This window comes from Prionailurus bengalensis, chromosome C1, assembly GCF_016509475.1.
Source record: "Prionailurus bengalensis isolate Pbe53 chromosome C1, Fcat_Pben_1.1_paternal_pri, whole genome shotgun sequence".
Taxonomy (NCBI): Eukaryota; Metazoa; Chordata; class Mammalia; order Carnivora; family Felidae; genus Prionailurus; species Prionailurus bengalensis.
In genome coordinates this window covers 21,697,687-21,711,808 of record NC_057345.1, presented here as the reverse complement: position 1 = coordinate 21,711,808, position 14,122 = coordinate 21,697,687, and the positions used below count along the sequence as shown (strand labels likewise).

At 48.2% G+C, this 14,122-nt stretch overlaps 1 protein-coding gene across 1 annotated transcript in view; it reads right to left on the bottom strand.

Moving 5' to 3' along the window:
* Positions 1 to 1,093: 1,093 nt before the first annotated feature.
* OPRD1 (opioid receptor delta 1) overlaps positions 1,094 to 14,122 on the bottom strand; it is a 32,214-nt gene continuing 19,185 nt past the window's right edge. Inside the window, exons 2-3 of the mRNA XM_043574260.1 lie at positions 4,129 to 4,478; positions 1,094 to 1,770 (exon numbers count right to left, since the gene is read on the bottom strand). Coding sequence (XP_043430195.1) covers positions 1,229 to 1,770; positions 4,129 to 4,478 — 892 coding nt within the window. The 3' untranslated portion in view covers positions 1,094 to 1,228. The remainder of the gene's footprint in view (positions 1,771 to 4,128; positions 4,479 to 14,122) is intronic.

Sequence of the window (14,122 nt, the reverse complement as noted above, 5' to 3'; positions counted from 1 at the left end):
TGGAAACACTGGACACACTGGGCGCAGCCAGGGGTTGGGAGAAGGGAGAGGATTTCTCCTGGAGGTCCTTACCAGACACCCAAGACTGGGAGGAGAAAAATCCACATTGGTGCTTCAGATGCCCCTATCCAGTCCCAGGGTCCATGGAGCTCTAACTAGCTCGGTCCTCCGTCCTCCGGTACCTGGGCAGAGAAGTCAGGCCCCTGGGACCCCCCCCCCCCCACCCCCGACAAGCGTCTGTCCTCCGGTTTGAGGACCTAATGTCACAGCGGAAGTTCCCCAGCCTCGCCTCTGCCCGCCCACCGCCCTTGGCTCAGAGGCTGACTTGTAGCTCTGGTGTTGGAGCTGCAGGACCTCCTTCTTAGCCCCACAGAGCTCAGGGCTGGAGACCCTACCCCAACTGAGGCCCTGCCTGAAGCCGCTAGCCCTGCTCCACTGTCATGTCCCAGGGTCCACTGGCACAAAGTGCTGGGGACACTACGTCGCTGCTGAAGCCATTCCAAGAAAATGGCTGTCAAGGACAGAAAAGGTATATTCTCTCTCCCTCTCTGTTTTATTTTCTCTTTATTTATAAAGTCCAGTTGGACCTAGGGCTCGGCAAGCCCCGCCTCTTGCTAGAACTCAGGGCTTGGGACTCTACCCCAAGGTTGAGGCGCCCACCCCCTGCACACAGGCCCTATGCTATCTCATGACCCAATCTTGAGCCGCGGGCCGCCTCACTGTCCTGTCCGTCCCCCTCGCCCCCAGAAGAGGCCCGGCCCCACCACACAGAGACCCACTCTTGCAGCCCCTTTGTCAAGCCTCCAACTCTACCACTGCTCCCTGGGTCCCGGGCCCAGTTCTTCAGGGCCCAGGCCAGCAAGCCTGCTCTGACCAGAACCGGAAGCTGGCTCACCGCAGAGGCCCCGTTTAAGCCGCCGAGTCCCAGAGCCACAGGCCCTGCTCCACCAGGGTCGCCAGCTCTTCGCACCCAACACCAAGCCGACCGCGCCACCGCCTTGCCCGGTGCCCCGTGCCCCGTCCGGCACCCGAGGTCCACCCCTCCCCCTCCCCCTCGCAGGGGCTCCAGTCTCTCGGCCCCTGCCTCCCCTCCAGCACGGCCCCCTTCTCCAAAACAGGGGCCCTGTTCGGCCCCACTCCGCGTCGCGACCCCGCCCCCTGCGAGCCCAGGGAGTCGGCCAGGTCACCCCGGGGAGTGGGAGGACGGCGGCGGGGCGGGCCGGCGCGGTCACGCGGCCGCCCCCCCGCCGGGACCGTCGGACGGGGTGCAGGCGGTGACCCGTTCGCGGGCCGTGGTTTCGCGGGCGCGGCTAAAGCTGCTCCGTTCCGGGCGGCCGCAGGGCATGCGGCAGAGCTGGCGGAAGCAGCGCTTGAAGTTCTCGTCGAGGAAGGCGTAGAGCACGGGGTTGAGGCTGCTGTTGGCGTAGCCGAGAGCGATGCACAGGTGCAGCGCGGCCACCACAAGCGGGTCGCGGCGGTCGATGTCCACCAGCGTCCAGACGATGACGAAGATGTGGATGGGCGCCCAGCACACCACGAAGGCGCCCACCACCACGAGCACCATGCGTGTGATGCGCCGCAAGCTTCGGTCCTTCTCCTTGGAGCCCGAGAGTAGGCGCACGCTGCGCAGGCGCAGCAGCATCAGGCCGTAGCACACGGTGATGATGAGGATGGGCACGACGAAGGCGAAGAGGAACACGCAGATCTTGGTCACCGTATCCCAGTACCAGCTGGGGCTGGGGAACTGGAGGGTGCATACCACTGCCCCGTCTGCCGGGGAAACAAGGAGAGACAGACAGGAGGTGAGGGTTGTGTGGGCCTGAGCATACCCTGCCTGCTTGCCACCCTTCTTGGTTTGGTCAGGTCCCACGCCTCCTCCTGGCCTTTGCTCAAGGTAATTCTTCTGTCTGGAATGTCCTCTTACACTTCTGTACTTGATGAACTCCTACTCATCCTTAAAGACCCCAGCGGGATTGGCCCTAATCTAGGAGGTCTCTTTTCTATATTTTCTTCCAGGCCCTTCCAAAGCCTCTACATCCATGGCCAGCAGTAATCATATAGTTTAGCCCAAAGCCACCAAATGCCAGTCGTTGTGAGAACTCAAAACACCCTACCCATTTCCAGACTAGCTGCAATGGGGACAATACTGCTAAGATTGACCTAGAGAGCATGAATTAAGAGAACTCAGGCCTTACTAAACCTGTGGTGTGAACCTGGGCAAATTATTCAGCCTCTAGGAGAGCTTCCACAAAGTAGGACTGATAACAGTACTTAAACCTCACAGGGTTGTTGCAAGGATTCAATAGGCTACGGCATGTGAAACATTAGTACAAGGTGGTTCAAGCTCTTGGTGTAGTCACAGGGCAGAGGGGCAGATACATATAGGAGTCCAGAAGTCAGGGCTAGGTCAGGGAGGCAGATCTCAGCTTAATGGCAAGAAGAGCTGACTGCTAGATTTGTCCCGAGGTGTACCCAGGGAGGAATGAGCTCCCTGTTCCTGGAGTGTGGGTGTGGGCTGGATGAGCACCTTAGTGGATGTTTTGGGATTCAGAAACAGGCCTGAGACTCTCCTGGGGAGCTCCCAAGATCTCTTGGAACTCTGGGATTTGAGGAGCCATGCTGTGGACTTGGATCCTGAGAGTTGTAGAAAGGGTGCTGGGGATCCACAGAGGGGGTCCACCGGACAACAGCATGGCAGGACCCCCAGGGATGACTGAGTCCAAGGACTTCATTGTGCAGATGGCAGAACAAGGCTCGGAGAGGAGCAGCACTTGTCCAAGGTCACACAGCAAGCTGCATACAGAACCAAGTGCTGAGTGGGGAGGATGTGCAGGGGATGGAGTGCGGAGAGAGGAGGCCCATCTGGTCTGACCCCTAGCAGGGCTACAGTTAATGGCCCATAAACTGAAGGCTGGCAGTGAGCAATGGGGCCCAGCTGCTGAGTCAAGACCAATTACAGGGAAGCTGTATGTGATGGTTAAGGTGGTCAAAAGGCCTCCCACCAAACCTATTCCCCTTCCACCCACAGCACGACCCTCTGCAAACCTCCAACTCAGGGGGCAATAGGAGTAACAGATATAAGGGCAGGAGCCTTGGGTGCTAGGCCAAGTTCCATCAAATGCCTAGCCACGTGACCCTAAGTAAGCCACCTGACCTCTCTGATTCTGGATGCATCCCTGCCTTGTCCTGAATATTTTACACATAGAGCCTCATTTAATCCTCTCAACACCCCATGATACAGTGTGGCTCAGATAGGTTAGTGACCAAGGTCTTTAACATGGTTAAAACTACTTTCTGTCCCACTTCCTTATGTCAAGCAGGAGCCACATAACCAGCTATCACTAGGAGGAGATGGGCCATAACGTCTAAATGTTGGCCATACTTTATCACTCCTCCATATTCATCTGCTGGCCAAATGCCAGCAGTGGAGGATTCCAAAACCATCTTTAGGAGCCTGGGTTCCTGAAGAACTGTGGAATAAGAGCTCCTCCTCCTCTGATTCACATTAGACTGTGACATGAGCGAGAAATAAACTATACTGTTAAGCACTGAGCTTTGGGGATTGCTTGTTACAGCTGCCACCCTGACTGATACAAGTAGTTACTAAACTAGTTACCATTTTTACTCTGAGGAAATGTACCTGTTATTCTCTAACGGCCATTCTCTAGGGCTTGCTTTGGTCATCTGGGCCAGTGGTTTTCAAACTGAGGTGGAAGGGCATTTGGGATGAGACTGTAGATCTTATGGCCTCCGCTGCTCCCTGGTCAGTGACACCCTCACCCAATTGGCCACCCATCTCCCTTTAAGCCAGTCATCCACACACTCCTGGCCAGCTGCTACATCCCCATAGATCAACCCTCCACCATCCCATTCATAAATTTCCGTTGGCCAGCAACCCATCTGACCACTGACCAGTCATCCATTGTCACAATAGTCAACCATTCATGTCCAATTGGTTGACTACGCACCCTCTCAGTAGCCAGCCACCCACACTTTGATCAGCAATCCACACCTCTACTGGTATGGAGCCAACTACATCCACTCTAGTAAGTGGCCTGCATACCCACAGGGGCCCCCATGCTGCCTTCTGTGGTCAGTGGCTGTACCAAAGCTTCCTCACTCACTCACCCCGGGGGCGGGTCACGGCCATGACCATGATGGGTACACCAACACCTGAGGCCAGGACCCAGATGCAGATGTTGATCAGCTTGGCCTTGGCAGGTGTGCGGAAGTCCAGGGCCTTGACAGGGTGGCAGACAGCAATATAGCGGTCGACACTCATCATGGTGAGTGTGAAGATGCTGGTGAACATGTTGTAGTAGTCAATGGAGAGCACAACCTTGCAGAGCAGTTCTCCAAAGGGCCATGTCTCCATCAGGTACTTGGCACTCTGGAAGGGCAGTGTGCTGGTGGCCAGTGCATCTGCCAGGGCCAGGTTGAAGATATAGATGTTGGTGGCTGTCTTCATCTTAGTGTACCTTAAAAGGAAGTGCGTGTGTAATTGTCCCCATTTCACAGATTTCAGTTGCACATGAGTCTCAGAGGAAATGATTTGCCCAAAGTCACACACAGAAGGTCAGTGGCAGAGGTGGGACTAGAACCCTAAACACTCTGACTCAGCATCACTCCTTCTCACTATAACAGATGCAAAAGGATTTCTCTGGCTGTGGGTGACTTTGGCAGAAAGTATTTTAGGAAAAAATCCTTTGTCATCTGACGGGTACTAAGCAACGTGGTTAAAAACAAAACTGGGCTCCAGAGGAAAACAGGTCTAGGTTCTAACCCTGCTTCTACTAGTTATTAACAGAGGGACTCTGGGCTGGTAATTTGAACTCTCTAAGCCTCAGAGTCTGTAAATTGTAAAAAGGGAGTGATGCTTTTACCAACCTCATAGAGTTCATAGATCATACAGCACGTATCCCTGAGCCCAAAGCATGCAAGGGCTCACTATATGATAGTTATTATTCTTCATATGTGAACAATGAAGCTGGGTACTATACCAGAGTGACCTGACCCTCTGGCTTCTTCCACTGACCTTTTGGAAATATGACTGCCCAGCTCTGAGGAAGGGACTCTGCCTAGCAGACTGGCTGGGGCCTTGGACCTCCTGGGATGCCCTGTATGGTGGACCAGGGCTCCCAGTCCTTCCTGTGGTTCCTTCCAGACCTTCTTATCCCCATGCAGCTGGACTCACCCATACATCCAACCCAAGGCATGGTGTCCAAGCCAGATGTCTGCAACTTGGCCCTGGTGTCCAAGCCAGATGTCTGCAACTAAGCCTTCCTGCACCTGAAACATCCCTCCATGATCTACGCTGCCATGCAGCTGCCTGCACCACAGCTGCCCGCTTGTTTGGCCTACATTTCCATCATGGCCCTCTCTGTACCAGGGCCTGTGCTGGGCACAGGACATCCTGGCGGGGGAGGGGGAGCGGGGGCTGCATACACTGAAATACTGTCCCAGTGCGATGTGATCGGCGCAGAAACACACAGGTACACCGAGGCAGGGAATAGGACTTCTTTCATGCCCCTAGAGTAATCTGAGAAACCCAGAGAAGGGTTGCACGAATGACTCCTCAAATTTCAGAGCAGGAAGAGCCCTTGAGAGATTGAGGGAAAGTGATTTTATGTAAGTATGGTCCAAGGACTCCCTTCAGAATTCCTAGAAGTACAGACTTGGACCCCACCTCAGACCTACTAAACCTGAATCTATGGCACCCAGGCCTAGCAATCTTCATCTGTTTTTTTGTTTTTGTTTTTGTTTTTTAAGTAAGCTCTAGGCCCAACGTGGGGCTTGAACTCACAACCCCGATATCAAAAGTCACATCACATGCTCTACCATGTGAGCCAGCCAGGTGTCCCAGAAATCTTTAACAAGCACCACCCGCAAGTGATTCTTATGGGCTCTAAAGTTTGAGAAACACCACGTGGCCTAAAGCCCATCTTGAGAAAAGACAGGGAAACTGAAGCCCAGGGAGGGGTCATGGCTCACCCAAGATCACACAGCCACAGTGGCAGAGCCAAGGTGAGAACTTAGACCTCCTGACTCCCAGACCAGTGCTCTCTTTCCACTCTGCCCCAAAGGTGGAACCACACTGCCTGCCTCCACCCCTCTAGAAACCCCCTCTACCACGCTGGCCCTGGGTACCCAGGACACCGTTGTGGCAACTGTGAGAACGTGCAATGAATGCACACTGAGTGCCCCCAATGTGTTTTAAATGACTGAATTAATTCGTATCAGCGAAATCTCTTCCTTCATGAAGGGACTGATTTTTTTCAGTTAAAAGAAAAAAAATGGACTCTCTCATTGTCCTCCAGGGCCAGCATCTGTCTCACTCCCTCCCCGAATAGCAGTCATTTGCCCCAGGGCTGGAGAAGCAGAAAGTTTTGCTCAGAGACAGCAGAATTGCAAGTCTCGGGAAGCCTGTCTTCAGCGGGGTGCGGGATCACAGCTGTGTGGGAGGCGGTCTCAACCCCACAGCTGACTCGTCTAATTTCGCTTCTTTTACGCAGAACAATTAGCGGCTGTTCTTTGCCTGCTATTTTGATTTGTGAGGATCCTTCAATTCCCAGAGGGGGCTGGGATGCTGGGAAGTGGGTGATGAAGCTGCTGTAGCTGGTCCAGGCAGGGCTGAGTGGCACCGCACTGACTGCTGGGCAGAGCCCCAGAGGCTCCCGTCCTAACCAGTGCCCCCACATCCTCCTCAACTAACCCGACTGCCAAGCCTGGCCCTACTGGCCTCCTGGGACAAATCATGCCGTTCTCCCGCTCTCAACCCCCCCCCCCCAGGAGCTCCCTGGGGTTCTCTTCGTATTCCATGAACTGGTTCCTACCACCTCTCAGGGCCTCGGCTCCCAGAACTTTCCCCTTGCCAGATGTGCCCCGCCCCCACCCCATTGGCCTCTCTGCGGTTCCTTGGGGCACAGCAAACCCATTCCCACCTCAGGTCCTCTGGACTGCTCTTCCTTCGGCCTGGAACCCCACATTTTGCATGACTTGCTCCTTCCCTTAATTCAGGACTCTATTTGAATGTCACCTCCACAGAGAGGCCACGCCTGGCCGCCCTGTCTAAATACCCCTCTCCCCACCATCTCTCCGTCTCCTTAAACTGCTTCATTTTTCTTTATAGCACGAGCCACCACCTGACTTATACTTCTTTTCTCTCCGTTTGCCTCTCTCACCCATGTAATCTCCCCGAAAGGCTGGGGACTTCGTCCATTTTGTTCCCTGCTGCATGGCTGGGCATACCAATAGCACCTGGCAAACAGCAGGCCCTTGATAGACATTTGTTTGCGTGCAGGTCTTAGTCCAGGCTCTCACGGAGACCATGCAGCCTCCTCCCTCCCCCACAATTCATCATCCAGGTAAGTCAGGGTGCTCACTACAAAAGTAGATTTGCTCAGAATACTCTACAGCTTATTACTCTTCCACGACTCTCCATTGCCATCTGGATGAAAATCAGACCCCTCAGACTGCATTCCAATGGGGTAGACTCCTTCCCCATAGTGCCTTCCATGCCCAACCAGATCTGTAGTTCCTCAGATGCCCAGTCTAGCATGTCCTTCCTGCTAAGGAAAGCCACTGCAATGGTTTGGTGGGAATCCTTCCAACACACACACACACACACACACACACACACACACACACACACACACAGATTTTTATAAAATTTTATCTTTGCCAATGTAATGCAATTACAAATTACTTTGTGTAAAAAAGTCATATAGTACTATAAATGAAAACAGGTTCCTAACTCCTCTTTCCTGCTCCCCAGAGGCAACATTTTTAATATGTTTAATTATTCTTCTAGTGATTATCTCCATAATTCTAAGTAATATGCATAGTTGGCTATTTCTTAATTTATCAGTTTTAGACAGTATGGGTTGAAGTTTGTATCAGTTAAGCCAGGCTACACAGCAGTAACAAATATTTCAGTGGCTTCACACAATAAAAGTTTATTTCTTATCCTTTCAGAGTCCATGCAGTGTCTCCAGGACAGCTATATTCCATAAGGCAATGCCAGTTCATTTCAGACTTGTGGCTCTGCCATCTTAACCCAAGTCCTCCTTGATTAACACAGAGGAAAAGAAACAGCTGCAGGTGACTGACCAGAACTAGTCACATGGCCCCACCCAATGACAAGGGGTTGAGAAGTACAGTCTTCTATGTGCCCAGAAGCAAGGAAAACCAGATATTAGTGAATACTAGTAATGTCCTCCACAGCCCCTAATACACTAGATGAGTATTAATTCTCTTACACTACCCAGCTCCATTTCCTGTCTCCATCCATTCAATATAGTTTTATCACACCTTCTAAATTTTTAGTTAAATTAAAATCTGGGGTATAATATCTCTTTTTAGGGGTTTACATTCTTACTACTTTATAGATATTGCCCATTGCTGAACCAAATGGTATACTATAATTAAGTTTATTTCTCTGTACATATTTTTGGTTTTCCTGGAGTTGACAATTGCCTATTTTTTCCTCATTTGCTTAGTTCTACGTGCATATTGTGAAATCTCCTCAAACATTCCAGCAGACTTATAAAATGCTTTTTCTACACAGTCACATAATCTATCAGTTCCTTTTGTTTTGCTAGTGACTCACCTCCTGGAATCTTCCTCCTCCCTTTTAATTTGGGACTAGTTGCTTTCTAGGCCAGCTGCATAGCTGTCCTCCTGTGCTGAAGAGCCTGATTCCTGGTTTGCAAGTCTTTTCTATCTTGGATTATGCCCTCATTTTAGTGAAACACCTCTTCTAGTCACTTCCTAAGAAAGGACACATAGGAAGTAAAATTTTATACCCTTTTTATACCCATTTACACATGTCTCAGAATGTCTTTATTCTATCCTCACTTCTGATTTGACTGTATATGGAACAGTAAGTTGGAAATAGTTTTCCACCAGAATTTTGAAGGCATGGCTCCCTCATCTTCTAGCTTCAAGTGTTGCCACTGAGGTATCTGAAACCATTCTGGTTCTTGGTGATGTGTATATAATCTGTTCTCTCCACCTTCAAAACATTTAGGGTCTTCTCTTTATCCCTGGTATTCTGATATTTTGTAATGAAATGCCTTAGGGTGGTTGTTTTTCATTTGTATTGGTCCCTCTCATTCTGAAGATTCATGTCCTTCAATATGAAATATCCTCACTTCATATCTTTGATAATTAACTCCCTTCTGCTTTCCCTGGAATCCCTAGAAAATTGTCAGTCAGATATTGGGCCTCTTGATTGATCCTTTAATTTTCTTATCTTTCCTATTTTCCATCTCTTTGTCTTTTTGGTACATCCTCTGGGAAATTTACTTTTCATTACCTCTCAACCTTTCTATTGACTTTTTTATTTTATTTTGGCTCTCATGTTTTATTTTCCCAGTGTCATTTCTCTTTCTTTTATTATTTCTTTTTTATATAGCATTTATAGCATCCTATTTCATGGATACAATATCTTCTCTTATCTCTCTGAGGATACTAATAATTTCTGTTTTGTATTTTCTTCTGCTCACTGCACTATTTGCTTCAAACATTTCTATTTATTTGTCTACTTTGGCCTCCCTCTTTTATCCTGGAGACTTCCTTCAAATATCTAGTGATATGTGACTAAGGTTGATCTTTGAGTAAAGCACTAAGTAACTAATTGGCAGCTGTGTGTGTGTGTGTGTGTGTGTGTGTGTGTGCACATGTGCACATGTGTGCATGTGTGCATCAGTGTGGGGCTCCTGTCAACTGCTGCGCCTCACTGTAGGGGGACTAAGCAGAAACCAAGCTTTTATATTGGGAAACATCTAAATATCAATGTCAGCATGTCTCTTCTCTGAGACCTTGAGAAAAAGTCTTCTAACCTCCTGCCTGGGGAGCATACTTCTGGCTGTCAGGATTATGGTAGCAGAGCTGGAGAGGAAGTCTGTGGATCCCCCCACTTTCCATTTGGTACCTCACTCTGATCCTTTCTGTGTCTGCTGGGCCCAAGTTCAGAGTTCCTCCAGCTTAACTTGAGGCAAAAACCCTTAACCTCATGCAGAGTGGAGCATTAGTCACCTGACTGTGCAGGGTACAAGAGTGGGGGGCCTAAGGGTCTCAATGCTCCCTCTATAGATAATCCATCCCCTGCACCTGTTTTCAGCCATATACCTCACCCCTGCTCAGCCTGGCACTACCCTTCGAATTGCTCTGCATCATCCAAATATGTGTTGACATCTCTTCAGGAACATAAACTGAGGCACAAGAGATGAAGTGACTTGCCCACAGTCACATGACCAGTAAGGAGTAGAGCTGGTATTTAATTCATGCAGTCTAGTGCCAACATGTGGTAATGACTTTTCTATACTGCCCTTTAGTGCATGTTACCTTTCTTCCTGCCCTGCTCCCCTGCCCAGAGTTAGTGAAAAAGTCAAGGAATGTGAACTCACTACAGGTTGAGGTTTGTTCACTCTTCCAACAGGTAAATTATTGATTAATAATCAAGCATCTGGTATGTTCCAGGCACTGAATAAGGAATACAGGAGTGAGGATGACAGTCTAGTTTCTTGAAATTTATGGTCTCAGGGAGGAGACAGACATTAAACAAATTGCTGCACTGATTAATGTACAGTTACTCACTATTATGGCTCTACCATGAAGAATAAGAACAGGGTATGGTCATGGACACTAACCAGAGGGAGTGTGAGGGGGGTTTGTGGAAGGAATCTGGCTTCGATTGGAAGGTCAACAGTGGCTTCTCTGAGAATGTGTGCTATGAACTGAATTATAAGAGACACTTGAGAGCTTGCTCCTCTCTCCCTCTCCTTCCCCTGCCCTCTCTTCTTGCCAAATGAGGACACAGCAAGAAAGTGGCCACCTAGAAGCCAGAAAAAGAGCTCTCATCAGAAACTAACCATGCTGGCACCTTCATCTTCCATTTTCAGCTTCCTGAACTGTGAGAAAATAAATTTCTGTTGTTTAGGCCAACCAGTCTATAGTATTTTGTTATGGCAGTTTGAGCTGATTAAGACAAGGTGACATTTCTACCAGGTTGGAAAGAATAAGGAGTCAGCCATGTGAAGATAAGGAGGTAGGTGGTTTTAGGCAGAAAGAACAGCATGTGTAAAGGCCCTGTGGCAGCAAAAAGCTCAATGAGCTGCAGAAAAGATCAGAAATTAAGTGTGACTAAATGGCAGTAAGCCCAAGAGGAAGCAACAGAAGATGTAGCGGGAAGTCAGCAGGGGTCAAGTCATGCACAGCAGGAAGTTTGGATTTTATTCTGAGTGCAACAGGAAGCCATTGGAGATTTTAAGCAAGAGAGTGATGTGGTTTGATTTGTGCGTGTTTCTTAAAAGATCACTTCGACTACTGTGTGGAGGCTAGATGAAGGGAAGAGCAAGACTGGGTGAGAGACTGAACTTTCTAGAAAGATAAATCATTTACTGCCCCACCCCTCAAAACCCTACTTTGGTCTCTAATTATTTTTCCTATTTCAAAAAGCTGTAGATACGACATTAGATCCTTACCTTATGCCATATAAAAAATTAACTCAATGGATGAAAGACTGGGCACCTGGGTGGCTCAGTTGGTTAAGCATCCAACTGTTGATTTCAGCTCAGGTCATGATCGCATGGTTCATGAATTTGGGCCCCGCATCAGGCTCTGCTCTAATAGTGCAGAGCCTGCTTGGTATTCTCCCTCCCCCCCCTCCTCTCTCTCTGCCCCTTCCCTGCTCATGTATGCATTCTCTCTCTCCCTCTCTAAATAAATAAATAAGTAAATAAATAAATAAATAAATAAACTAACTAAAAAAATGGATGAAAGACTTAAATGTAAGAGCTAAAACTATAAAGCTCTTAGAAGAAAATATAGGAGGAAAAGCTACATGATGCTGGCTTTGGCAATGATTTCTTGGATATGACACCAAAATCACAGGCAATAAAAGAAAAACAGGTAAACTGGACTGCATTCAAATTAAACAACTTGGTGCATCAAAGGATGCCATCAACAGAATGAAAAGGTTCCACACAGACTGAGAGAAAATATTTGTAAATCACATACCTGATAAGGGCTTAATATGCAACATATATAAAGAACTTCTACAACTCAATCCTTTAAAAAAAAAAAAAGCAAACAACTGGTTTAAAAATTGGGCAAAAAACTTGCAAAAAATGCAAAAACTTGCAAAAAAACAACTGGATTAAAAACTTGGGCAAAAATAGACATTTCTCTAAAGATATCAAAATGACCAATAAGCACATGAAAAGATGCCCAACATCATTAATCACCAGGAAAATGCAAATCAAAACCACAATAAGATACCACTTGATACCTATTAGAATGACTACTATTAAAAAAAAACAAACAAACAAAAACAAAAACAGAGGGATGTCTGGGTGGGTCAGTCAGTTAAGAGTCCGACTTTGGCTCAGGTCAGGATCTCACAGTTTGTGAGTTCAAGCCCTGAGGCGGGCTCTCTGCTGTCAGCACAGAGACCACTTCAGATCCTCTGGCCCTCTCTCTCTGCCCCTCCTCAAAAATAAACATTAAAAAAAAATGTCAAGTGTTGACAAGGATGTGGAAAAATTGGTACACTGTTCGTGGGAATATAAAATGGTGTAGCCACTGTGGGCAAACAGCAATAGCGATTCCTTAAAAAACCTGAAAACAGAATTGCCATATGGTCCAGCAATTCCACTTCTGGGTACATACCCAAAGCATTAAAACAGGGTCTCCAAGAGGTATCTATATACATTCAAAGTAGCACATTCATAATAGCCAAAAGGTGGAAACAACCCAAGTATCTATTGACAAATGAATGGATAAACAAGATGTGGTCTATACATACAACAGAACATTCCTTTTTAAGGAAGAAAATTCTGACACATGCTACAACATGCATGAACCTTGAGGACACTGTACCGAGTGAAATAAGCCAGTGACAAAAGGGCAAAAACCTCTGTGACTCCACTCATAATGAGGCACTTAGAGTAGTCAGATTCATAGAGGCAGAAAGTGGTTATCAGGAGGCTGGCGGGGGGCGGGGTGGGGGTCTTATTTAATGGGTAGGGAGTTTCAGTTTGGGAAGATGAAAAAGTTCTGGAGACGGATGGTGGAAATGGCTGCACAACAATGTGAATGTACTTAACGTACTTACAATTCGTTAAAATGGTGAATTTTATGTTACTTGTATTTGACCATAATTTTTAAAAAAGTGAATCATAAAGTGCTGTTATTGTGTCTGTTTTCTTTTTTTTTTTAAAGGATTTTTGCTTTTTTTTTTTAATTTTTTTTTTTCTCAACATTTATTTATTTTTGGGACAGAGAGAGACAGAGCATGAACGGGGGAGGGGCAGAGAGAGAGGGAGACACAGAATCGGAAGCAGGCTCCAGGCTCCGAGCCATCAGCCCAGAGCCTGACGCGGGGCTCGAACTCACGGACCGCGAGATCGTGACCTGGCTGAAGTCGGACGCTTAACCGACTGCGCCACCCAGGCGCCCCTTGTGTCTGTTTTCTAAGTTTAAGAGTGTGGTGTGGGAATCCTTTAGAACTTGGTTCCTCAACATACTTATTACTTCGCCTCTCTGAACCTGTGTCCTTGTTGGCAATTTCAGCGTAACTGGCTTTTTAGGAGCAACACATGGGAAAGTATCTAGCTTACTGGCCGGCGTGTAGACAAGAACTGACAGCCCTTGGGGTTCTTTTTCCCCTGATACTATTCTGCCTTTTTCTCATAAGGTTCCCACTGGGTCCACCTCTGGGGGTGAGGATAGTAAGCCTGGCAAACCTCTACTGACTGTAAGATGCCCTGGGAAATCCTTTGCTTTCCTTCTAAGTCAAAACCCTCCATTAGGTCATCTTGAATTACACAGCTGCTAGGGGAGTTTGCTCTCTACAAAGAAGGATAATGATCTAGTTTCTCAGTCCTCAGTGAAGCCCCCTTTCTACGAAGGCCGGAGTGACCGGCCACGTTCATTCCACAGCCTTAAACCCATTCCATCATCTGTCGGACAAGCCCCATTGGCAGGGAAGATCATCACCACCTCAACGTGATGGAGACCGGGTGTGCTCTGTGCCTGAAGCACATTGTCCACACATGCTCCTGCGCCTCTGGAGAGCTACACTTCTCAGCTGACAAACCCCTAGTAAGAATTTTCACCC